Consider the following 26965-nt stretch of genomic DNA (forward strand, 5'->3'; position numbering starts at 1 on the left):
AATTATTCTCAGGAAGTTCAACAAATTATAAATAAAACATAGGTTATTACAGGGAAAAAACGGCAGGGGGGGAAGATATCAACTGTACTACAAAGTAGTTTGGATACAATAGCTAACTGGTTCTTTTTCTAAATTGCTGCTGCTAAGTCGCTTCAGTCGTGTCCGACTCTGTGTGACCCCACAGACGGCAGCCCACCAGGCTCCCCCATACCTGGGATTCTCCAGGAAAGAGCTCTGGAGTGGGTTGCCATTTCCTTCTCCAATGCGTGAAAGGGAAAAGTGAAAGTGAAGTCGCTCAGTCGTGTCCGACTCTTCGTGACCCCATGGACTGCAGCCTACCAGGCTCCTCTGTCCATGGGATTTTCCAGGCAAGAGTACTGGAGTGGGGTGCCACTGCCTTCTCCATTTCTAAATTAAGACAACCCTATTACTGTGAGCTACTTAATATAATACTAAAAAGACAGTTACTTTAGATATCCATTTAAAATTTGGTTTAATGTTAATCTATTCTTTCAACCTTTTGACATCAATCTCTAAGTACATAAAATCCACAAGCATTCAAAAATGTATATTCTGTAGAAGATTATAATCTTTTTCTAAGGTAGCTGAACTTCTGGCCATCATACCAATTATATTGAAATAATTGTTTTTAAATTTTTTTTTTATAACTTCTGTTGAAAGTTGGTGTTAAACTATTGGGTATGATGGCCAGAAGTTCAGCTACCTTAGAAAAAGATGGTTCAATGCAGGATACAGGATGCTTGGGGCTGGTCCACTGGGATGACCAAGAGGGATGGTATGGGGAGGGAGGTGGGAGAGTGGGTTCAGAATGGGGAACACGTGTACACCCGTGGTGGATTCATGTTGATGTATGGCAAAACCAATACAATATTGTAAAGTAATTAGCCTCCAATTAAAATAAATAAATTTAAATTTAAAAAAACAATTATTTCAGTATCTGAAAGCATAGGGATTAGATTTCACTTATCTGGTTGTGAAAAGGTAGGATTCTGTTTGCTTGGTTGGTTTTTGATCAACATCCATATATATCTTCTGGCAAATCACCTCTCCTATTCTAATTACAGATTATTCTGTAAAAGTGTATTCAGTGTCTCTTTTCTGTCTTCTAATGCTTTATAATTTAGCTTCTTTTCCAATTACAATTAAGAATTCAAGATATTAATTTCTTAGTTATCTCTCATTTTCATAGATGAAAATAGAAACGGGGATGGGGAGTGGGTTCTCAATTGAACATAGACAAAAGGACAATCAAACTCATAGGTACCCATTACAAAGAAGTTTCAAGGTCTTCTTTACAGCCAAGAAAACTAGGAGAAACTTCATATTCAGCAATATGTGTCATCAGTGTACAAATTTGATAAGTTAAATTCGAGATTCCTAAAAACTAAGACAACCATGTGTGGAGTACAATACAACCATATCTATTAAGTATAAAACTAAATTAATCTTCCTCCTGATTTTAACTTACTAGTCTATCTTCCTATAAAGCTATATCGCCAAAATAAATTAGTTTGTGATTACCTTTACTATCCCATAGCATGCCTATGTTATAGTTACTTAAAATTATGAATCACTAGCCTTTTCCAATCTCTCTTTACTATCTCTCTCTTTTTAATGTCTGCCATTTACCTGTGGTTGTATTTCAACATCATACCAACAAATAAAATCTGGAAGGCTTAACATGTACCCTCTGCCCGTCAGAATGTAGGTCTCAGACCACTTTCAAATTTACAGCTTCATACTATAGTTTATAGATTATTACAGAAGTTTAATAAGAGGCTTAATTCTCAGACAATACACAGAAAACTTTCCATCTGAATGAAAACTATTGACTACTGACTATTAATTTCAAACACACTTATAAACAAAGCTTGGCTTTCTTCTAGTCTTCACAGGAAAAACGCCATGCTGAATCTATATATTTTGCTTTTGTCCACCTCTAAACCTGAGGCAAATGTGTCCAAAGGTTCTCTCTCTATAATGTGTAGATTATAATACAACCATGCTTATTCAAGAGAAATTCAAGGCCAAATTTTTAACAATTAATACAATATCATACATTTCTTTCCTTGGTAATGCTCATTTTGAGCAGGTGTATTAAAAATAACATCAACTAATTGAGAATCTTATACAAAGCACTATATTTTATGTGCATCATAAAAAAAAAAAAAAAAAAGACAAAAATTGTGCAGGGTTGGTATAAATGTCCCCTCCTCAATGGTGAGCAGAGACACCAAGAAAGGCTAAAGATCAGAGAACTAACAAAAAGGGCACAAAACTATCCTACAGCAGTAAAACTATTCTATCCTACTGTATACAAATCTGCGCATAAGTTATTTCCTCTACTTTGAATATGTTTCTATTATCCTTTTTTAGTTAATTAATACTAGCTTTGATGAAATACAACTTCTCTGAAATCCCTACAGGAATCTTTCTCTTACATTTCCCCATTTTCAACTTGGCATGGCTTTTTCACCTCCAGTTATATTAGTCAATTATTCTTCTCTATTCCCTTAATGCCCTTGGCATATTTATATAAGACCATGTAGCATTAGGTAAATAACCTATTAGGCTATTAGCAAATTACCTGTTGCTTCCCTTCAATAAATTTATAATACTCCTGGACAGTAAAACAAGTTCTTTCATCTTTTTATTCTTAGCACAGATGATAGTGCTTAGAACTTAACAAACATTGAAAAATAGAAGGCAACTGAATGGAATTTATTTTTGCTAGCTACATATTCATGGCTGATTTGTTTTTAACTTTATACAGCTAAGTATATACAGATTAAAAATTCCCAAATAGAGAAAGAGAACAAAAATAGTTATAGAAGAGCAAAGTAATCCAAGATGTCTAAGAACCTCCAAAATGCTGTGCTAGACTATGTTGAAAATAGACAGTTTTGCTTTATGAATAGAACTTTTCATAAATCCAGCATAAGAAGCTAGACATGGACATGAAACATGAACTTGAGATATTTTAAGAATTCTTGAATATGTACCTGAGATACGAGACATCCTTGTAGAAAAGTAACATTGCTCTAAGTCTTCAAAATGAGCAGTGAGTCGTTTTCGTCTTGATGCTAATGTGCTGTTATACCAGGGCTGTTTCTTTGTCTAAGGTGATAACAAGAAAAAGACACGTGTAATTCTGAACGAAGCATACTATTTTTTCTGCGGAGAATATCTAGATGCTTGAATATTTAATTTCAAAAGTTCACATTAAAATAATTACAAATGGCAAAATCCTGTAGTTCCTAAGACCATATTTTCGAATTCTTATTTTAAAAGGAAAATAGGCCCATTTTACAAGAATAAAATGAGAAGCATCTTTCAACTCTCCAAATTAATGAAGATAGAATCCATTATAAATGCCAAACTTAGAATTTTAAGAATTTGAATATGCATCAACTGTTAGGAAACAATTACCAAAAGGAAACTAATTACTTTTCAGAATTATAGTGCAGCCCTATATATTTTGAGTAATAGGAACAGTGCTTAATTATATAGAATAGATATTTAAATTAGTATTTATTATTAGGTTAAGGGATAGTCAACATGTATATACTAAATAGTTTGATATATACATTAGAAAACCAAAATAACTAAATCTTGTATATATATTTAGACAACAAAAGCAAATCTGAAATATACTAGCATATGAACTCTATTAAAGTCTATAATCCTAAATATATATCCCAGCACTATGTTAACTAAAAGGGTATGAAAACTCTTCTACAAATGGTTTCTATCAATTATGTGTGCGGCACATTAAGAGACAGAAATAAGCTACATACTGAGATCTTTGGATGATACAAGTTAACCAATAAGAATAAAACAACTGCTAATGTATTAAGAAATACTAAGTTACTACCATGAACAAGACACTTATCTAGAGTGAACTCCTGCTACAAGTAGATGGCTATTGTCCTCCAACTAAAAATAAATACTTTTTTTTAAAGAAGAAGTACATTTTAAAGCAGTGTTTGGATCACAAGAAAAAAAGGCTATTTTACTAAAAGATTAACAACCAAACAGGAAGCCAAACTCAGAGAAGTAAAGGTAAACAACACAGAACAATGTAGAAAGGGGGAAAGAAGAGGACAGTCTGAGGACAAATATGAACGAAAGGGCAAATACTAGATCTGGAAAATAAAAAGAGAATTTGAAAACTGGAAGACAAATCTAAAATAATTACCCAAAATGAAGGATAAAAGTCAGGAAGACAGAAAAACTTGAAAGAAAAGAAACATGAAAGAATAATAAGGTTTAAACATGGGCACCCAGAGACCCAGAAGAGAGTAACAGACAGAAGAACATATATTTGAAGAGCTAATGTTGACAATTTTCCAAAACTGAAAACATACATGAATATAGACAGGGAAATTATTCCTATCAAGGAAAAATAAAAAGAAATCCACAATTACATATACTAAAGCAAAACTGTGTTTCTGTCCAAGAGAGAAAGATTTTAAAATCACAAAAACAGAAAAGATAATTCACTTAATAGGAACAATCAAAGACGCAAAACACTTCTCAAAAACAGTAACAGCAGCTAGAACATCCTAAGCTTTGGTTATACTTAAAAAGTTGAAAGAAAATAACCTCAAACTAAAATTCACATCCAACAAAACTATCCTACAACAACAGAATGCTGAGCAAAATGCTTTTTCATCTGAATGAAAGCAAGGATTATCATCAATAAGCCATTTCTTTAAAAATGTCTGAAATTTTATAATTGAAAAGTTCAGTAAAACAAACTAGAAGACTGGAGACACAGAATGAAAGAGAAGCAAGGATACAGTAACCAAGCAAGTGATTTCAAATACTGTTTGTATACATCAGCTATAATATCTCATTTATGGGATTTAAGAATAAGACAGAATAAGTACACCAAAACCCAGCATATAACTCTAAAGAGAGGGCCCGGATACTTTTATTTGAAAATCCTACCAAATATTCATGGAAGATATAACATCAATCTTGCACAAACCTTTCAGAAAACACCTCCCCATTTGTTTCATGAGGCCAGCATAACTGTAATACCCACACCCAATGAGGATACTGGAGGAAGGGAAGGAAAAAAGAAGGGGAATAAGAACCTTCATGAAAACAAGCATCTACAGCAAAATAGCAAATCAATTCCCAAAACATGTAAAAAAAGTAACTCATCATGACTAAATGGAGTTTAGTCCAAGAATGCAGGGTTGTTTTCATATTTGAAAATCAATCAATGCAATTCACCAAATGGCCAAAATAAAGGAAAATAACCATATAATAATTCCAAGAGATGCAGGAAAGACAAAATTCAACACCTATACATGTTATAATTTCTCAAAAAATTAGGAATAGAAGGATACTTCCTCAAGGGCATCTACCAAAATGTAGAGCTAACATATAAGTTGAAGTATTGGGAAAGGGAGGGTAAAAGGAAAAAGAGAGAAGAGACGGGAAGGAAAGGATAAGAAGGGAGAAGGAGAGGAGGGGAGAAGAAGTGAGGGAAGGAAAAGAGAAGAGAACACAAAAAGATTAGAAAAGGCAAAAATAGTTTTGCTGATCACATGATTTTACACAGAATTTCATAAGAATCTACAAAACAACTAGAATTAGTAAGTTTAGCAAGGACTTCCCTGGTGGTCCAGTGGTTAAGAATCTACCTGTCAGTGCAGGGGACATGAATTTGATCCCTGATCCAGGAAGGTTCCACGGGCCAGGGAGCAACTAAGCCTGTGCACCCTAGAGCCCAAGCTCTGCAACAAGAGAAGCCATCACAGTAAGAAACCCATGCACCGCAACTAAAGAATGGCCCCCACTTGCCTCAACAAGAGAAAGCCCAGTGGGAAAGCCCAGAAGACCCAGTGCAGCCAAAAATAAATAAATGAAAATGTTTTCAAAAATTTAGCAAGATAATAAGAAATAAGGTTAACATACAAAAATCAATCATATGTTTATATATTCACAACAAAGTAGAAAATTTTAAAACTGGATCAATAATAGCATCAAAAAAGAATTAGAAATTAATTTAACAGAAGCATGGAAGACCTCTATATTACAAACACAAACACTGCCAAGAGAAATTTTTAAAAGACCAAAATAAATGGAAAGATATTCATGGACTAGAAAGTTCATTATTATTAAGGTGTTATCACTAGGGTTACTGGGCAAATAGGCTCTCTGATTTTGTTTGTTTATGCTTGTTTTGTTCTGACTTTACCACCTAGCTTTTGAGATCTTAGTTCCCTGACCAGGAATTGAACCCAAGCCCCCATCAATGCGAGCACAGAGTCCTAACCACTGTACCACCAGGGTATTCTCATGCGCTATCTCTGAATTATTTTTTTAAAACTGCATGTGAATCTACAATTACCTTGAAATTTAAAAATCTTTACAACTGTAAAAAAAACTTAGGAATAAACTTACACAGAAGTAAATAAAACCTAGACTCAACTCAATATCATCAACATATCAGTTCTCCATAAGGCAATTTATGAGTTAAAGGCAGTTTGAATAAAGATACCAAGAAGCTTTTTTATGCAGCTATAAAAACTGATACTAAAGTTCATGTGAAGCAACAAAACAGGAAAGAATTTCTGTAAAACACTGAAAAAGAGAAGCTAGGGGGTTGGGGGAATTAATTTCTATCAGACATTAAAACATAAAGAGGTGACAGTGAAAGATGAAAGAGAAATATGTCAGTAGACAGAAGAGAAAGACCAGAAATAAATCCATATACACACAGAATTTTTGATATAAGAAAGGCTGCATCTCAAAACACTTGATCAAAGAAAGACTTTTTAAGAGCACAGGGGACTTCCCTTGTGGTACAGTGGATAAGAATCTACCTGCCAATGCTGGGGACACAGGTTCAATCTCTTGTCCAGGAAGATTCCACATGCCTAGAGCAACTAAGCCTGTGCCCCACAGCTGTTGAGGCCATGCTCCAGAGGCGAATACTGAGCCCATGTGCTGCAACAGTGTAGCCCCTGGTTGCCACAACTAGAGAAAGCCCACGGGCAGCAACAGAGACCCAGTGCAGCCGAAAATAAAAATAAATAAATAAATAAATAAAAAGTGAGCTAGGACAACTAACTAGACATTTGGATAAAGATAAAATTAGGTCCACACCTCAAAACATATACCAGAATAAACTCCAAAGAGAACAAGAGTCCAAACGTAATAAATGAAGTGAAACAAGAAAATGTGGATAAATTTCTCTACATCCTAGTTAGAGGTAGACGTTTAGAACTATGACTCAAAACCCAGAGGCAACAAAAGATTGCTAACTTTAAATAATGATTTAGAAATTTTGAACAGTTTAAACAAAAACAGAAGAAAATATAGGCAACATTTATCACAGATAAAGTGCTAATTTTCCTCATATACGAACTACCAAGTCTTAAAAACTGAACAAAACAAATAAAAAACTTTATAGAAAAAAATAGGCCAGAAATATGAATACATAATCTACTAATAAGTATATTAATATACCAGCAGTCATATATTTGTTCAATCTAACTCATAATTACAGAAACACAAAACTATTCTGAGATACATTTCTCTCTTGACAGATAAGCAAAATTTTTAAAGTAAAACTCATTCTATTAGAGAAGCTCTGAGAAAGATTCTAGGAGAGCAGACACATTCATCTACTGCTGGGGAAAGTATTCTGAGATATATTTCTCTCTTGACAGATTAGCAAAATTTTTAAGAAAACTCATTCTATTAGAGAAGCTCTGAGAAAGATTCTAGGAGAGCAGACACATTCATATATACTGCTGGGGAAAGTGCAAACTGGTACAATCCTTTGGGGGAGGGAGATGATTTGGCAATATCAATCTCTCTGTCTGTCCATCTATCTATCCATCCACCCATCCATTCATCCGTCTTTGACCCAGAAATCCCACATCTAGGAATTTACCCTGAAGATACTACATCCAATGATATGAAAATATGTATGTACAAATTAATCACTGCAGCACTACTTTGTAATTACAAAATAATGTAAACTATCTCTCTTTAACAAATTGATTAAATAATCCTATGCAGCTATAAAAATAAGGAAGAATTCTATGCACTTCTATAGATTTGTCTTCATGATAAACTGTTAAATAAAAGAGCAAAGCACAGAAGAGAATCACTAGGAAACCCACCCTTTGTGTAAAAAAGAAATAAGAATATGCATATGTATCATGATATACTGGTTACCAACAAAGGGTAAGAAACAACGTAGTGGGAAAAGATAAAGGATACGGAAATTGGTAGAAAGGTTAGAGGGGTGGTATTTATTGAATATGACTTTCTGTAAAGCTCTGACCTTCAAAATCAGGTTAATATTTCATATTTTCAGAAAAAGTTTCTATGTAATAAAGGTAAGGGTTGGTGATGGCACACAAACGGAAGCAAATGAACTCAACTGTATTTCAAAGAAATATTACAGCTAATACTGATGAAAAATTAACAAATCAAATCCAAGTAATTTTTGAACACACTGAATTTTTGTAACTGTATTCTCAGACTAAAGATATAAAGGAATTTAAATAAATATTCACCACTAGTTAGTAGATCTGCTTTCTTAGTCATTTCCATACTAGTTTATGTGCATATATATATACACACACACTAATAAGACTATGACAATAAGTAAAATGTATATTTTGATATGAGAACTAGGTTTCTGTCAGAATAGGGAATTAAAGATATGGAAAGGTTCACTAAAGCTACAATGAACCCTGTGATAGTAAACTGTAATGGGAGGTCATCAGCATGAATCCATAGCTTTTATGACAGATACAGAAACACAGATATGTTACATACATAGATGATTATATACATGATGTTCATCAACTGAATAGTAGAGAGTAATCTCAGTTGGTCTGGGTTGCCCACATGGTTATTTACAGAGCTACTGACTCTTAACCTACACTGCAAAATGTATTGAAATAAAGATAAATGGTATTCCATAACCACAGGCCTGAGAGTTGTTTGGAAAGAGATTGCATCACTCTGTCAGTATTGTTTAGTAATAATAATTGAATTTATGATTCACCTATTTCAGTGAAGTCTGTGAGTTAATAATTGGTCACATAACTAGAATGCACTGCCCATGGGACTAGCTTAAAATAAGAGATCTGACTATAAGCCAAATCTGCACTTCCCATTACTAAGGTGCTTGAGAATGTAAGCAAGTAGTCATTCTGAACCTGGAGACAAAGCAGTTCCTCTGTGACTCAGTGGTACCAGGACAAAGAAGACTGCCTGAAATCTCCACATCCTTTTCAATGAGTGCCCTTCTTCTGCTTGGTTGTACTGTATCCACTGCCTATAATCAAGTTCCACAAGTATAAACTCCTTGATTCCTGTGAGTCCTTTCATCAAACACTTAAGGTGATTAACATGTAATTAATAAATATATAATATGTTATATATACAGATAAGCGTGCTTCCTAGCTCTGTCGACCAAGAAGGCCTACAAGCAATGACACTCTACGAGCAATGAGCATACTTAAAACCCAGGTCTCTGTTTTGAAGTATCATTCTCCATTAAAAGAAAACAGGACTTCTTGGATACATGGCTGATTACAGAACTTGGGCAAGATAAGTACAAGATGATACTGGTACATCTTATTATCTAAGAATGTAAGAAGGTACTTAAAAAATGATAAGAACTTGAAGATCAGCTTGGGGGAATTCCAACTAGCCAAACAGGGAACAGACTGAGCTTCAAAATGATTAACAGAAAAACTTTTAAATCCATGATTCCATAACCATATAAACAAAGAGACAGAAGGAAAGATCTCTCTTAGAATGGAAATCCTAACTAGTAAATGAGGAATTATTACTCAGGCATTAAAAAAAATGAAATAATGCAATTTGAAGCAACATGGACGGATCAAGAGATTATTTTAAGTAAATTAGAGAAAGAAAAATATCATATGACATCACTTACATATGGAATTTAAAAAATGGCACAAATGAACATATTTACAAAAGAGAAACAGATCCCAGACTAGAAAGCAAACTTACAGTTACCAAAGAGGACAGCATAGATGTGGGGGGGCGGATAAATTAGAAGTTCGGGACTATCATATACACATTACTGTACATAAAAAAGGCAAACTACAAGGACATACTGTATAGCACAAGGAACTATGCTCAAAATATTCAAAATAACCTATAATACAAATATATATATACATATATATGAATCATTTTGCTATACACTTGAAACAAAAACACTGTAAATTAAACTTCAATAAAAAATTTAAAAATTAATGTAGAAAAGAAATGAAAAATTATCATTTGGGCAAAAAAATTTATTATTATTTCAAGTAAAATTCATTAATAAATGCTCATATGGGAGAAAAATGATAAATTTATAGCAAACAAATCTGGCAGGCACCACCTTAATCAAATGATCAGAGGTAACATCACCAAAATTGAGCAGATACACCATATCCAGATGTGACAGACTAACAAAGGATACCACACTGGGGGCTGTAGCATTTGTGATAAAAATGGGTAATCAGAATCCAGTTACAACGAAATATCAGACAAAATCATACTGAGGAATGGTCTACAAAATTAATAACTGACACTTCAAAAATGTCAACCTCATGTACAACTGAGGAACTAAAACAATTTAGAGGAGATTAAAGAAACATGACAACTAAATATAACCAGTGATTCTGGATTCACTCTGGACAAAGAAAATTTTCCTTTTGTTATAAAAGAATATCAGTGGCAAACCCGCTGAAATTTAAATACATTGTCTCAGATAATCATATTATATAAACATTAACTTCCTGATTTTTTACTAATTGTACTGCTGCTGCTGCTGCTAAGTCACTTCAGTCGTGTCCGACTCTGTGCGACCCCATAGACGGCAGCCCACTAGGCTCCCCCGTCCCTGGGATTCTCCAGGCAAGAACACTGGAGTGGGTTGCCACTGCCTTCTCCAATGCATGAAAGTGAAAAGGGAAAGTGAAGTCGCTCAGTTGTGTCCGACTCCCAGTGACCTCATGGACTGCAGCCTACCAGGCTCCTCCGTCCATGGGATTTTCAGGCAAGAGTACTGGAGTGGGGTGCCATTGTTATATAAAGACTCTAAGACAAAAACAGGCAATTATAAAAATTCAGGGGTATAAAATAATTACTTCTGGCTTCACCTACATTATATTAACTTTTTATCAATTCCATTTCAACTATAAACATTATTTTTAAGAGTAGCAAAATAGTATACTCAACAGCTGTACCAGTCTCTGAAGCTGTTCTACTATGACTGGGCATATTTATTTTTCCAGAATTTTTGCTTGTATAAATAATATTGGTATATAACTTTTAGATAGTACTTTGAATCATTTCTTATAAGAAATTTCTATGTTTGTCACTACCAAATCACACAGTAGAGTATTATTTTACATGTGAGTGGGCCATTTGGATTTATCTTTTTCCCCATGTTCTTCATCTACTTTTTGCCTGCTGGTGCTTTCATCAAAAACATGGAATTGGTATAAGAAACCTTATTTATTTTGAAGCAATTAAACCATTTGCCTATCAAACTGATAATACCTTTCCCAGTCTGGGTATAAAATTTTGTTTGTGGTACTTTCTTATATACTGTCTCTTTCTTAATTTCAACAGTTCTATCATTATCTAAATCATTATTTAGCTGATCTGAACTCTTACAGTAAAAGATAAAATAGAAAGCCAATTTCCAGCAAATGGTTTCCTGGGTATCGCAACATTTACTTAATCTTCCCTTTTACCACTGATCTGCATAACCACCTTCACCATAGGGTAAACTCTTAATTACCTTTCAGTTAGATTTAAAATTTTTATTGTGCCCCATTTGTTAGAGCAGTCTTAGAATACATTAAAATAACCTGTTGGGTAAATGCCCTTGTAATATACTTCTGAAGCATTCATTCTACAAATAACCATTTAAAGTCAGTTGGTCACACTCTCTACAAACCCTTAAAAAATATTCTTGAGGTTTGTTTTTTTTTTAATTGGAATCACAACCAATTATGGTTACTGGTCTATTCAAATTGTTCAATTTATTAAGAGTTCTATTTTTATTAGTATGTACCAGCACCAAGTTTTTTAATCTACTCAATACTATAACAGTCCATTTCAATTATATATTGAAACATCTTATATATAATCTTCCTTTTTTAATCTCTCTACATTTACCATCTTAAGTTTTTCCCAGTTTCTTGAGTTCAATGCCTGGTTCATTTTGTTTTATTCTCATCTAAAAATGAATCCATTTACTAACATAATTTTTAGGATACTTCTGACCAAAATTTCACAAATTTTGACATATAACATTTTCAAAGCAGGAGTTTTTTAAGTTGTTTGTAGCAACATTTGTATACTCTTTGACACAAAGGTATTCAGAGGAGTCTGGTTACTCTCTTCCAGATTGTCAAAGTAGCTGTTTACTCCAGGTTCTGATTCTGACAATGTAGATGGTGTAATTTATCTTGTTTTAGAATCAATCCAGTTTTCTCAGTGCTCCAAAATTACTAATAATATGTATATCCCTTGATACAAAGTATAAAGTAAGGCAAGTACCCATTAAGCTAAGTTTGACTCATTCAACCAAAGAATAAAAATCCAGAGTCTTTATAATGACTAAGAAAGTTACACACTAAGTGACCTCTGTTATTTACATTTCTTACCTCATTTCTATTTTTCTCCCCCTTGCTCATTCCTCTCCAGTCATAACAGATATCTGGGCTATGTCAGGCAGGCTTCTAGCGCACAGCTTATGTACTTTCTTTCACTCAGCTTAGATCTGCCCAGAGATATTCACATAGCTTGCTCCCTTACCTCCTCTTTGCCAAAGATAATCTGTCTTTATTACTATTAGTATACCTCCAACTAGACTGAAAGCTGGAGAAGGCAATGGCAACCACTCCAGTACTCTTGCCTGGAAAATCCCATGGACGGAGAAGCCTGGTAGGCTGCGGTCCATGGAGTCGCTAAGAGTTGGACACGACTGAGCGACTTCACTTTCACTTTTCATTTTTCACTTTCACGCACTGGAGAAGGAAATGGCAACCCACTTCAGTGTTCTTGCCTGGAAAATCCCAGGGACGGTGGAGCCTGGTGGGCTGCCGTTTATGGGGTTGCACAGAGTTGGACACGACTGAAGTGACTTAGCAGCAGCAGACTGAAAGCTGGGTTATAGCAGTAATTTTTGTCTGCCTTGTTTTTATTCAATAACCCGAGCCCATCATAGTGTCTGGTAAATAGAAAGTACTGGGGAAAAAAAGCCAAAACTGTTGGCTTTATAAGTTAATATTTAAAAGCACAGGTCCTGAAGCCATAATGCCTGGGTTAGAATATCTTAACTTCTGCTTAACTTCTTTGCCCTAGTTTCCTCCTTAGTAAAATAGAAAATAATAATAATAGTACGTATCTCAAGTCCTAAGAATTAAAGTAGTTAATGCTTGTAAAGCACATTGAGCAATGTACATGCAATGCATAGTAGGTAGAAAATAAATGTTCCTAAATACCAATATTACTACTTTAATTATTTCTTGAGCTATACAGTCGGAGAAGGCAATGGCACCCCACTCCAGTACTTTGGCCTAGAAAATCCCATGGATGGAGGAGCCTGGCGCGCTGCAGTCCATGGGGTCGCTAAGAGTTGGACACGACTGAGCGACTTCACTGTCACTTTTCACTTTCATGCACTGGAGAAGGAAATGGCAACCCACTCCAGTGTTCTTGCCTGGAGAATCCCAGGGACGGGGGAGCCTGGTGAGCTGCCGTCTGTGGGGTCGCACAGAGTCGGACACAACTGAAGTGACTTAGCAGCAGGAGTGAACTATACAGTAGGCCTTCCATATCCACAGGTTCTATAAATACAAATTTAATCAAACACAGAAAATATCCACCCCCACCAAAGGAAGAAATTCTGGAAAATTCCAAAATGCAAAATGAATTTGCAGCTGCACTGGCAACTATTTACATAGTATTCACATTGTATTTAAATTTTTTTACATAGCATTTATGTTATACTAGTTATTATAAATAATCATAAAGATGACAAAGTATACAGGAGGATGTGCTGCAGAGGTTTTATGCAATTATACCACAATTCATGTAAGGAACCTGAGCATCTTTGGACCCTGGCATCTGCCACAGCTCTTGGAACCAATCCCTCATAGATACTGAGGGATGAGTATACTTTAAAATCTCCTACCATGTTAAAGTTTTAATCAATTTTTTAAAATTTCTAATAAAGTTTTGCTTTATATAAATATCAATCCTTTATTTATGTCACACAAATTACTACTAGCTTGTGGGATTATACGTTTTATTATGTGAAAACATGTATCTGTCTTCTAATGATTTTTCCCTTGAGTTCTATTTTGATCTGTACTTTACTTTGCCGTTGTTTTTGTCATCTTCCTTACCATTCTTGCATTTGCCAGGCTTATCCTCATCTACTCCTTTGTTTTCAATTATTTTTATGTCAATTTGTTTTAAGTCTGTGTTTTATAAAGAGTATTCCTAGAAACGAAGGGTAAGGACTTCCGCACAATATGTCATATTAGTTCTGTCCCAGAAGCCCTAGCAGGTTTTCCTCAACAACTTCCCCCTCCTCCGGCAGATGCTAAGGTTGGAGTCTCCTGGGAGACCCAGACGACTTCACCAAAACACTCTTTTACTCTGCACATGGTGACTCACGTTAGGCAGACTTCTTCAGTATTCTTTTTATCATCTATAAATTCTTTTTAAGTTTTCCGTACGAGGACAGCTATACGTCAATGGGATTTCTAGTGGGTGGAGGTTGGAGAGACCACAGGCTTATTGTACCATCTCAAACTAAGTCTCCTTTATTACATGCAAAGAGTAAAAACTAAAAAATGAAAAACAAAAACAAAAAACCCACACACAGACAAAAACACTATTCTGAATGTTTTTTTTTCCCACCTAGGTTCAGTTTCTATAATTTCTAACTCATGGAATTTGCTAGAAATTCCAAATCAACGTCCTATAAATGACAATAGGAAAAAGGCTTTCCTTGTTCCTCTATGTAGAATTTGTGAAAGCCCTGCAACCAAAGACCAATAGGAATACACCTGTAGCTGAATAAGTTTTATTACTGCTCATTGCAATGAAGAATACAGCATACTATGGGTTAAGGTAGGAAGATGTTATGTACTACTTATAGGATACAGGCTCATGTTAAGTGATTTGGGGGAGGGTTCAAGGAAGTAAGGCTATGCTCTGGATTGGATACTGTCAAGAAGGGGGAAAATCCTGTGATGGGGTATCTTAATGAATCGTACCTGGGCAAACAGAAAACTACAGTGAGATTAAAGCCGTAACTAGTAGAGATGCAGCAACTGCGTGCATTAGTCAGGACACGGGTGTGTTTGGTATTTTACGTATTTGGCATAGTGACTTTTTCAAATGTGCTCAGTTAAGTTTATGAACTGATCTTGATTTTTGTTTCATTTCTTCCTAGGCCCAGAGTGACTGTGTCCGATGCAGATGTTCTGTGAGATTACATTTGAAAGGAGAACACCAAGGCCTAGCTATGAGTGCCAAGCCTATTTCCAGATTCTGCTTTCCCTCTTCAAGTTCTTAAAGATGTTTCCATTCAATTCTTAAAAATTTCTCCTGAGGGACTTCCCTGGTGGTCCGGTGATTAAGAATTCTTGCAATGCAGGGGACATGGGTTCCATCCTTGGTTGGGGAACTAAGAGCCCATAGGCCACAGGGCAACTAAGTCCATGCACTGCAACTAGAGAAATCTGTGCACCACAGGAGACAGGAGTTTGCTCCCTGGTCGGGGAACTAAGAACCCACAGGCCAGTTGGCAACTAAGTCTGTGTACTGCAACTAGAAAATCCGTGCACCACAACAGAAGACTCCACATGACACAAAGAAGACCCGACACAGCCAAATAAATAAATATTAAAATAAGAGAGAGAGAATGAGAAGCCCATACACCACAACGAAGAGTAGCCCCTGCTCATCACGACTAGAGAAAGCCTGTATGCAGCAACAAAGATCCACCACAGTCAAAAAATAAAATAAATAAAACTTAAAAAAAAATTTTCTCCTGATATATCTCATTACGTCTGACAAAAACACCTAGATCTAGTGCATTTGTGGCTCTTCAGGAAGAGATACAAACAAATCTATGAACTTGCCAAATCTAAGCACGCAAATGAAGATAACACGGGATATGTAGAGGCGTTATGCAATCTAATCATAACAGTCATAGAGGCAGTCATCTAAGCAGTTGGAAAAGAAAAACACAAATAAAAGCTGTATGATATGAAAGATTTTCTTTCCACTTTGATAAAAATAACTGCACTATCACATAAATGAATATACAAAAAGACATGCCTTACTTAAATGCCTTATTATTTCCTGTTATGAAAAAAAGGAGGTAAAGGATAATTGTAAGAACAGTTTGTAAAATCTGAATAAGATATAGAAATTATATAAAGCATACCAACATTAACTTCTTGAATTTTAAAATTATCTTGTGATTACACAGGACAATATTTTTGTTTTTAAGGAAACACAAATTGAAGTACATAAAGGAACATTATGTCTGTACCTTCTTAAACAATCCAAAGGAAAAATTTTATGTGCATATATGTAAAAGAGAGAATGAGAATGATAAAGCAAATATGATCAAATGTGAACACCTAGATTACCTGCATACAGAATGTAAAGGAATTATTTTTAACATTCTCATAACTTTTCTCTAAGTCTGAAGTTATTTCAAAGTGAAAATTTAAAAAAAACACAGTCTGGCCTCAAAATTAGACTTGACAAATACCAGCATCCCCAAGTCCTAGATGAAGAGAGTAAAAATCAAAATAATCATACAATTAATTAAAGAAAAGGAGAGGCCAGAGTCGATTTTAATAAAGCCTGTAGTTTACCTCCCAGAAAAAAGCTTCATGTTTCAACATAATAACAGGCAATTCATCAATAAATTATAACTTTATCTCCGAGAGAAACAATGTCCTGATTACTCATAATTTGCTCTTACAGTATTTCCTTCCTCTCAAGGCCTAATGTTACTAGCATGCTAAAAAAATTTTTTTGACTCAATCAGTAATGAGCAGATATACAGCTGATTGATTATTCACCAGAGCTATTCAAGCACTAATCAATGCTACAGCACACCAACAGCTGTCTCTAGGATAGGACTCATCTGTGATTTTATAACTCAGGTGATTAGATTTATGGCACCACTAGAACAGATCGTTAGATACATCATTTACCTGAGAACTGCCACTGAAACCTGGAGGTTGGCTGTATTCTGTGGAATCAATAATACTACTGCAAAATGAAGAAAAAAAAATGTGATTTCAGTTTTTACATTCTCTTTAGCAACAGAAAAAGTAAATGTAAAATATATCATATATAAATCCAATATTTGTCAATAATTTATAAGTCAAACAAATACATATTCCATAAATTAAAAAATTAGGAAATAAACAATCTACCCCTTCATCCCACCACCTTAAATATACCCATCTTGAAAACATGTCAATAGGGAATAATCACAAGACAGGCATATACAATTGAAGTATTTGCTACAACTTCATTTTCAGACAGTTGTTTCATTTTCAGTTAAGTTGTTTGAACTCTAAGGAAAAGAGTACTTAGAATACTATAAAAAGAGCACAAGTATGCAATCAAAAGCTATGATGAACAGATCGTGTCATGACACTAGAGCTATGTGCCCTTGGACAAACAGCTTATAATCACTCCGTTTCCTTATCTACAAAACGAGAAGACTGGAGTAACTAGCTCTATCTATAGTCACTTCAAGCTCTAAAATGCTATGATAACCATCTCATGTGAAAGAAAACTATCAAAGGAATGGAACAAAAAATGGTAGAATTCCAATAATCTTTCTTTTATAACCCAAAATCTATATTCTAATTTCCTCTGCTCTAGTCAAACATAATTTGCTTTCTCTATTGGTTGTTTCTATTTGATTATATTTTCTGTGCATTCTCCTACTTATCTTAGTAAACCTTTTTTAAGTACAGACTACCTTTTCTTCCTAAGAGTTCTACCTTACCATATCTATCTTTTCACTTCACTCTTCTCCCCCTCCCATCTTTAAATAAATTAGCCTGAGGACTACTAACACCTGAAAATGGTATTAACATATACATCAACAATGACAGATCAACAGCTACTACATTTTTAAAAATTCTTCCCTATTTCTACTATAGAAATGTCTGTATTTGTCCACCTTAATGAAATTTAAGCAATTGAGAGCACCAATTTCAGTGTATCTCTTTACATAAATACACAAAATCATTATTCACTTTAGTCCAATAATCACAAAGGTTATAATATAAGAGGTACTCTTAAAGAGTACAGAGAGGGTGTGAATTTCACCTGTTAGCAGCTAAATGACTCTGGGCAGCTATGGATATTATCTGGCCTCTACCTTCTCCATCTATTAAGTGAGCAAGATATTTGAGAGAGGTGTAAGATTTATTGAGTTAATATTCCTCAGTACAAGGCCAAAAAATGGTAGGTATTCAATAAATCTTATTCTATTAATAAAATTTGTCAATAACATACAAACTTAAGTTTTCAAAAAGTTAATGAATCAGAAGGAACTGTTCTCACAGTACTCCAACACATAATAATAGACACTAATTTGTTGTGTTCTTAACCATTCCTATAAGACTCACATAAGACCCTCAAAGCAGCTGCGCCATAAATTAAAGAATTAACAGGATCTGGTAATTAATTTCTTCTGATGAAATATAACCAATGCCTACTTTCCTTGAACAGGGTCATGAACTGCTATGACAAGATCACATGCTATTTTCAGAATACTCTACACAGGGACTAATACGGCTAAAAATGAGGAGATGCCAGGTATTTAAAATCTGTGCTCCTTCCACTAATGAAACCCAATCCCCCATTTGTATAAACATTAACGAAATTATAAAGCTTCACATTTAGAGGTTGATAGAACAGAACTTTTTCATTTTATGGGAATGTAATTCAGACTTCTTTGATTGCAAGCTGGAACATGATACTGATATCTTAATGTACATAGTGAAATAACACTACATTTCAAATACATGTCTAAAACTAGTACTGATCAGGGTTTCCCTGGTGTCTCAGAGATAAAGAATCTGCCTGCAAATGCAGAAGACACGGGTTCAATCCCTGATCCAGGAGGAAAGAAGTAACTAGGTCCATGTGCCACAGCTACTGAGCCTGTGCTCTAGAGCCCAGGAACCACAACGACTGAGCCCATGTGCCACAGCTATTGAAATCCATGTGCCCTAGAGCCCATGCTCCGCAACAAGAAAAGCCATGCAATGAGAAGGCCACGCACCACAACTAGAGAGGAGCCCCCACTCGCTGCAAGTGGAGGAAAGCCCACAGAGCAATGAAGACCTAACACAGCCAAAAACAAATAAGTAAAGTGAAAAAAAAAATGGTACTGATCAGAAAGCATTGAAATTACAGGTTTTAAGTGAAAAGTTGGTAACAATCATTGCAGAATTTGAAATTTAATTTATATTTATATTAATTTATATTAGATCTTAACTGTATTCACTAAGAAAAATTTATTAATGCATACACAACTGCAACAGAAGCAATCTGAAGAAATAAATCCCTTTAATTTTGCTTTTCAAATGTGTCTGTGTATACGTGTGTATAAAGTAAAAGTGATTAGATGACAGTATCAGAAACCATTGACCGGGCTGGTTCCTCTTGATTTTGGTGCTCTTCTACTTCTTATCTCTGAGTTAGCCACAATCTACAGATGGTGATAAAAACAACAAGATTTCAAATCCCTTATGATTATACAGTGGAAGTGAGAAATAGATTTAAGAGACTACATCTGATAGATAGAGTGCCTGATGAACTATGGATGGAGGTTCCTGACACTGTACAGGAGAAAGGGATCAAGACCATCCCCATGGAAAAGAAATGCAAAAAAGTAAAACGGCTGTCTGAGAAGGCCTTACAAATAGCTGTGAAAAGAAGAGAAGCCAAATGCAAAGCAGAAAAGAAAAGATACTCCATTTGAATGCAGAGTTCCAAAGAATAGAAAGGAGAGATAAGAAAGCCTTCCTCAGCGATCAATGGAAAGAAATAGAGGAAAACAACAGAATGGGAAAGAATAGATATCTCTTCAAGAAAATTAGAGATACCAAGGGAACACTTCATGCAACGATGGGCTCGATAAAGGACAGAAATGGTATGGACCTAACAGAAGCAGAAGATATTAAGAAGAGATGGCAAGAATACACGGAAGAACTATATAAAAAAGATCTTCACGACCAAGATAATCACGATGGTGTGATCATTCACCTAGAGCCAGACATCATGGAATGTGAAGTCAAGTGGGCCTTAGAAAGCATCAGTACGAACAAAGCTAGTGGAGGTGATGGAATTCCAGTTGAGCTATTTCAAATCCTGGAAGATGATGCTGTGAAACTGCTGCACTCAATATACCAGACAATTTGGAAAGCTCAGCAGTGGCCACAGGACTGGAAAAGGTCAGTTTTCATTCTAATCCCAAAGAAAAGCAATGCCAAAGAATGCTCAAACTACCGCACAATGGCACTCATCTCACATGCTAGTAAAGTAATGCTTAAAATTCTCCAAGCCAGGCTTCAGCAATACGTGAACCATGAACGTCCAGATGTTGAAGCTCGTTTTAGAAAAGGCAGAGGAACCAGAGATCAAATTGCCAACATCCGCTGGATCATAGAAAAAGCAAGAGAGTTCCAGAAAAGCATCTATTTCTGCTTTATTGACTATGCCAAAGCCTTTGACTGTGTGGATCACAATAAACTGTCGAACATTCTTCAAGACATGGGAATACCAGACCACCTGACCTGCCTCTTGAGAAATCTGTATGCAGGTCAGGAAGCAATAGTTAGAACTGGACATGGAACAACAGAGTGTTTCTAAATAGGAAAAGGAGTACATCCAGGCTGTATATTGTCACCCTGCTTATTTAACTTATATGCAGAGTACATCATGAGAAACGCTGGGCTGGAAGAAGCACAAGGTGGAATCAAGATTGCCAGGAGAAATATCAATAACCTCAGATGTGCAGATGACACCACCCTTTTGGCAGAAAGTGAAGAACTAAAGAGCCTCTTGATGAAAGTGAAAGAGGAGAGTGAAAAAGCTGGCTTACAGCTCAACATTAAGAAAACTAAGATCATGGCATCCAGTCCCATCACTTCATGGCAAATAGATGGGAAACAGTGGAACAGTGGCTGACTTTACTTTTCTGGGCTCCAAAATCACTGCAGCCATGATTTTAAAAGACAGATGGTGATTGCAGCCATGAAATTAAAAGACGTTTACTCCTTGGAAGGAAAGTTATGACCAACCTAAACAGCATATTAAAAAGCAGAGACGTTACTTTGCCAACAAAGGTCCGTCTAGTCAAGGCTATGGTTTTTCCAATGGTCATGTAAGGATGTGAGAGTCGAACTATAAAGAAAGCTGAGTGCTGAAGAACTGATGCTTTTGAACTGTGGTGTTGGAGAAGACTCTTGAGAGTCCCTTGGACTGCAAGGAGATCCAACCAGTCCATTCTAAAGGAGATCAGTCCTGGGTGTTCACTGGAAGAACTGATGCTGAAGCTGAAACTCCAATACTTTGGCAACCTGATGTGAAGAGCTGACTCATTTGAAAAGACCCTGATGCTAGGAAAGATTGAGGGCGGAGGAGAAGGGGACGACAGAGGATGAGATGGCTGGGTGGCATCACCGACTCGATAGACATGGGTTTGAGGGAACTCCAGGAGTTGGTAATGGACAGGGAAGCCTGGCGTGCTGTGGTTCATGGGGTTGCAAAGAGTCAGACACGACTGAGCGCTGAACTGAACTGAACACACGCTAGCAAAGTAATGCTCAAAATTCTCGAAGCTAGGCTACAATAGTACCTGAATCAAGAACTTCCAGATGTTCAAGCTGGATTTAGAAAAGGTAGAGAAATCAGAGATCAATTTGCCACCATCCACTGGAACATAGAAAAAGCAAGAGAATTCCAGAAAAACATCTACTTCTGCTTTATTGACTACACTAAAACCTTTGACTGTGAGGATCATGACAAACTGTGGAAAATTCTTAAAGAGATGGGAATACCAGACCACCTTATCTAAATCCTGAGAAGGATTTATTTAGATAGAAGCAACAGTTAGAACCAGAAATGGAACAACAGACTGGTTCCAAATTGAGAAAGTAGTATGTCAAGGCTGTGTAATGTCACCTTGCTTATTTAATTTATATGCAGAGTACATCATGAGAAACACTGGGCTGGATGAAGCACAAGCTGGAATTAAGATTGCCGGGAGAAATATCAATAACCTCAGACATGCAGATGACACCACCCTTACAGCAGAAAGCAAAGAACTAAAGAGCCTCTTGATGAAGTGAAAGAGGAGAGTGAAAAACCTGGCTTAAAACACAACATTCAAAAAACAAAGATCATGGCATCCGGTCCATCACTTCATGGCAAATAGATGGGGAAACAATGGAAACAGTGACAGATTTTATTTTCTTGATCTCCAAACTCACTGCAGATGGTGACTGCAGCCATGAAATTAAAAGATGCTTGCCCCTTGGAAGAAAAGCTATGACAAACCTAGACAGCATATTAAAAAGCAGAGACATTACTTTGCCAACAAATGTCCGTAAAGTCAGTTACAGTTTTTTCAGTAGTCTTGTATGGATGTGAGAGTTGGGCCATAAAGAAAGCTGAATGCTGATGAACTGATGCTTTTGAACTATGGTGTTGGAGAAGACTCTTGAGAGTCCCTTGGATTGCAAGGAGATCAAACCAGTCAATCCTAAAAGAAATCAGTTCTGAATATTCATAAGAAGGACTGACGCTGAAGCTGAAGCTCCAATACTTTGACCACCTGATGCAAAGAAATGACTCACTGGAAAAGACCTTGATGCTGGGAAAGACTAACGTCAGGAGGAAAAGGGGACGACGGAGGATGAGATGGTTGGATGGCATCACCAATTCAATGGACATGAATTTGAGCAAGCTCTGGAAGCTGGTGATAGACAGCAAAGCCTGGCATGCTGCAGTGTGTGGGGTCACTAAGAGTTGGACACAGCTGAGGACTGAACTGAACTAAACTAAAACCAGGTTAGAAATAATACTCATGATGAGGAAAATAAGATGATAAAAAAAAAATTTAATGTTCTTGCTGATGACAAGGAGGAGCTCAGCTAAAAACATATGAAAACTAAACTGCTGTTAATTCAAGTTACAAAGGAAATTCAGTTATGCAAGCAGATGTCACAAAACTACTCTCACTTAAAATTGTTTGCTTCTAAAAACAAGGATATCCTTTGTAATTAAAAGACATACTGTTACAAATGAACTTATACACAAAACAGAAACAGGCTCACAGACATAGAAAACAAATTTATGGTGCCAAAGGGGAAATGGGGCAGAGGGATAAATTACAAGTTTGGGAATTAACATATACACACTATATATATAAAACAGATAAGCAACAAGGACCTACTATATAAGTACAGGGAACTATACTCTGTATTTTGTAATAACCTGTAAGGAAAAAGAATCTGGAAAAGAGCATATGTATATGCATTTATGTATGTATTTATGTCTATATGTATATGTATGGATGATGTGTATATATGTGTGTGTGTATATAGAAACTGAATCACTGTGCTGTACACCTGAAATTAACACAGCATTGCAAATCAATTGTCCTTCAATTTAAAAAAGAAATTTTTAAAAATCTAAATAATAAAAAATAATAGACTGTTAAGTCAATTTCACATGTAAGATACACATATAATAAATAGGAAGCTAAGAGAAAACAGTGATTCACCCTTGGCAAAAATACTAAGTAACTAGTTTTAGACAGCTTTTTTTGAAAAAGGAGGATTCACATTTAAATTACCAGTAGGTACAAAATCAACTAATTAAATTATAGAGAATTTTAATATGTAAGCAAAATAAAGTATATTAAGATCATTTAAGGGTGAACATAAAGAAAATAAACTAAATGTTTAAATTAGTAAATTGAATGAATAAAAAAACAAAAAAAGCTGCACACACGTATGAAATTAGACTAAGTGCTGTCACTAATTTGTTTTTTCATTAGTATAAACTTAAGACAGAAGAAAATAAACTCTACATTTAGCAAACAATATGGGCCTACAGCCAAACCCTGTTCCTTTTCCAGTATAGTTTTCCTGGTAAAATTATTGAATCTGTTTTCTCAAAACAAACACATACTGACCAACATGTAACATGAACATAATCTGACTTATTTTAATAATGATTAATTAAAACAGAATATGTTTTTAATGTTTTTCAACAGCAAAGTCTGTTACTATTTTATTTCCTTCCTACCAACGCAGTAATCCCTAGTATTATAAACAGATCAAAAGCTAAATAACTTGCTTTCTTCAAAATAATGGTCTTCTGTCAGTTATTTAACACAGATGCACTGAATTTCAAATTAAGGGTAAATCCCATTTACTAACAACCCAAATTTTCACGGCCCTAATTTTTCAGGCACCTTAGGAGATACTAGAAATCGCTCTTCATTTTTGAGTTTTCCTTTCTAATTTCACATACTCCTACATTTGATACAACTATTCAGACAAATCACAGAAAATCAACATGACTAATCTACTGAGTGCCACCATCTACTGAGTGCTTAGTATGTGTCAGGTGTTATCTCTCATTTCTTTAAATGTACTATTACATTGTATTAGTCAAGATAGGTATTATTATCCTTATTTTACTAATGAGAAAACTGCAGTGTACAGAAGTTAACAATAAACTTGCCTAAGGTCAAACTGCTAATAAGGTGTGGAGCTGAAATTTGAACCCAGGCAGTATAATTACAGAATCCTCACCAAAGACTGCCAAAGTAACATGTTTTCTCTTCTTGCAAACTCACTACCCTGTCATTTTTGAACTGTAAGTTTCTACTGATTTTCTTTTTTGACCTTTATTATCAACTCGATGATCTCTAAAACTCTTTTACCTCCCAAGGCTTTATAGGCTCTAGAGTAAGGATGCCCGCTTTAGAATACTGATTACGCTACTATAACTGTGTGATGCAGCACAAATGCTTCATCTCTATGATTCAATTTCCTCATTTGTCAAAGGAAAAGGATATATGGCATCTATTCTGAGGGCTGTATGAGATAATACATAAAATTATAAAACAGTACCTAATACACATATGCTCTACTACTCTGACAGTTACAACTTTTGCAAGTACAAGTCTCCTCTAGGGCAGAAATAATTTCCTGATTTTGCTGCAAATTCAACTGAAAAATAACATGAGATATTTTCTTCTACAGTGTCTTCGATTATTAGAATAGGCAGTACTACTACTACTCATTCATGGCATTTATAAGAATTTCAACAAGGTATTTTACAACAGATTTTATATAAACAAACACTGGTGATTACAATGGCCTTTTCAGCAATATATAGTCTGGATTTTTTAAAATATTGGGCTTAAAAAGATTACATAAAACTTCAATTTCTAAAACCCAGAACTATGAAAATCAAATACTTTGTGTTACTTTTTTGAAGTAAAAACCTGATCAGACTACATTTCATACCATTTACCTCACTGTTAACTAGTGTATGTTTCAATGGGGAAATTTTAATTTGCTTAAGGAACTGCCTATTCCTCCTCCATCAGTATATGTGATATATGGCATACATACTGTGTTACCTTTCTAAAACTGGTGAAGGTATACAGGCACAGACACAACATTATATACTGAAAGACATCTGACTTCAAAGGGCTCCCCAAAACTCATACAAGCTTTGGATTTACTTGAGGAACACAAAGGTAGTTCGATAATAAAAAACACTGGGCTCCAGAATGCACATCTGTAATCTTTAGGGAACAGAGATTCAATTTACTCTTCAAAGAACAGAAGTTATCAGAGTATTTCAGATATACAGGAAAAACTTTTCCCAACACCCTCTGTTCCCTTTTAATTGTAGATGGTTAGAAAGAGTTGTAGTTATACAGTGCATAGGAGGACTGCATGAATCTAATATTATGTTGCCTTTTAAAAGGTCTGTAATTCCACAATATCGCTAAAGTTTAAAAAGAAAAGCAAAGGGGAAATTCACTTTAAAGTTTTCCTTACAAGAGCTTTCTCAGAGAGAAACTTATTGCTGCGGATGTAAAAAGCAAATGTGAAGGAAAATTTCTGAAAGATGGAATAGGTATGAATCTACTGCATTACTGCCTTTGAAAGTAAATAACTTCTTTGGAAATTTTTCAAAAACAGTATAATAAGCTCAAAAGAAAAAGACTGACAAGACCAATCTGCCTCCAATGAAACTAGCAAAAGTCCCAGTTCGTTAGGCTAAGTGCTGCATTTGATTTCTTTATATTCTATTACCACTTATCAAAGAGTGGGAATAGATTACAATTTAGCTGTAATTCATAGGGGAGAGATTTGTAATTATCAGATGATATAGTTACCACAAATCTTAATGTTACAAAAACCCAGTTCTCTGAAATAATCTCAGAAAAAAGTTTTAAAAGCAAAGAAAGTAGAGGAAGCGTTCCAGAAACAGCAACAAAAGATTCACGGGTGGAGGATCTGGAGAATGGGAAAATACACTGGAACTTGGGGACGGGAGAGCCAGGTAATGCAGAAACAGAACATGGGGACAGCAAGAGATGGGGACAGAACATGGGGACAAACAGAACATGGGGACAAACAGAACAAGGAGATTCTCTCCTTGCTTCCAGTGATACTTACATCTAAGACACTGTTACAATGTATACTTTGGTTTTCCCAGCCTCTCCCATCCGTGACCTTCCAGAATCAAGGAAAACCCATAATAAGCAAAGGGGTGGAAAGTTCCCTATATAACTCTAACCTGAAAGGGCAAAAGGCCATCA

General features: G+C 35.4%; 1 protein-coding gene across 6 annotated transcripts in view; it reads right to left on the minus strand.

Moving 5' to 3' along the window:
- The window catches only part of COP1 (COP1 E3 ubiquitin ligase), a 224807-nt gene that overhangs the window by 116251 nt on the left and 81591 nt on the right, over positions 1–26965 (minus strand). For 5 of the 6 annotated variants that reach the window (XM_070768483.1, XM_070768482.1, XM_070768481.1 and 2 more), the window contains 2 exons: positions 17292–17349; positions 3024–3138 (listed from right to left, as the gene is read on the minus strand). In XM_070768483.1, the coding sequence (XP_070624584.1) occupies positions 3024–3138; positions 17292–17349 (173 nt within the window). The remainder of the gene's footprint in view (positions 1–3023; positions 3139–17291; positions 17350–26965) is intronic. The other variant, XM_070768484.1, reaches the window with a different exon arrangement.

The sequence above is a fragment of the Bos indicus genome, chromosome 16, assembly GCF_029378745.1.
Source record: "Bos indicus isolate NIAB-ARS_2022 breed Sahiwal x Tharparkar chromosome 16, NIAB-ARS_B.indTharparkar_mat_pri_1.0, whole genome shotgun sequence".
Classification (NCBI taxonomy): domain Eukaryota; kingdom Metazoa; phylum Chordata; class Mammalia; order Artiodactyla; family Bovidae; genus Bos; species Bos indicus.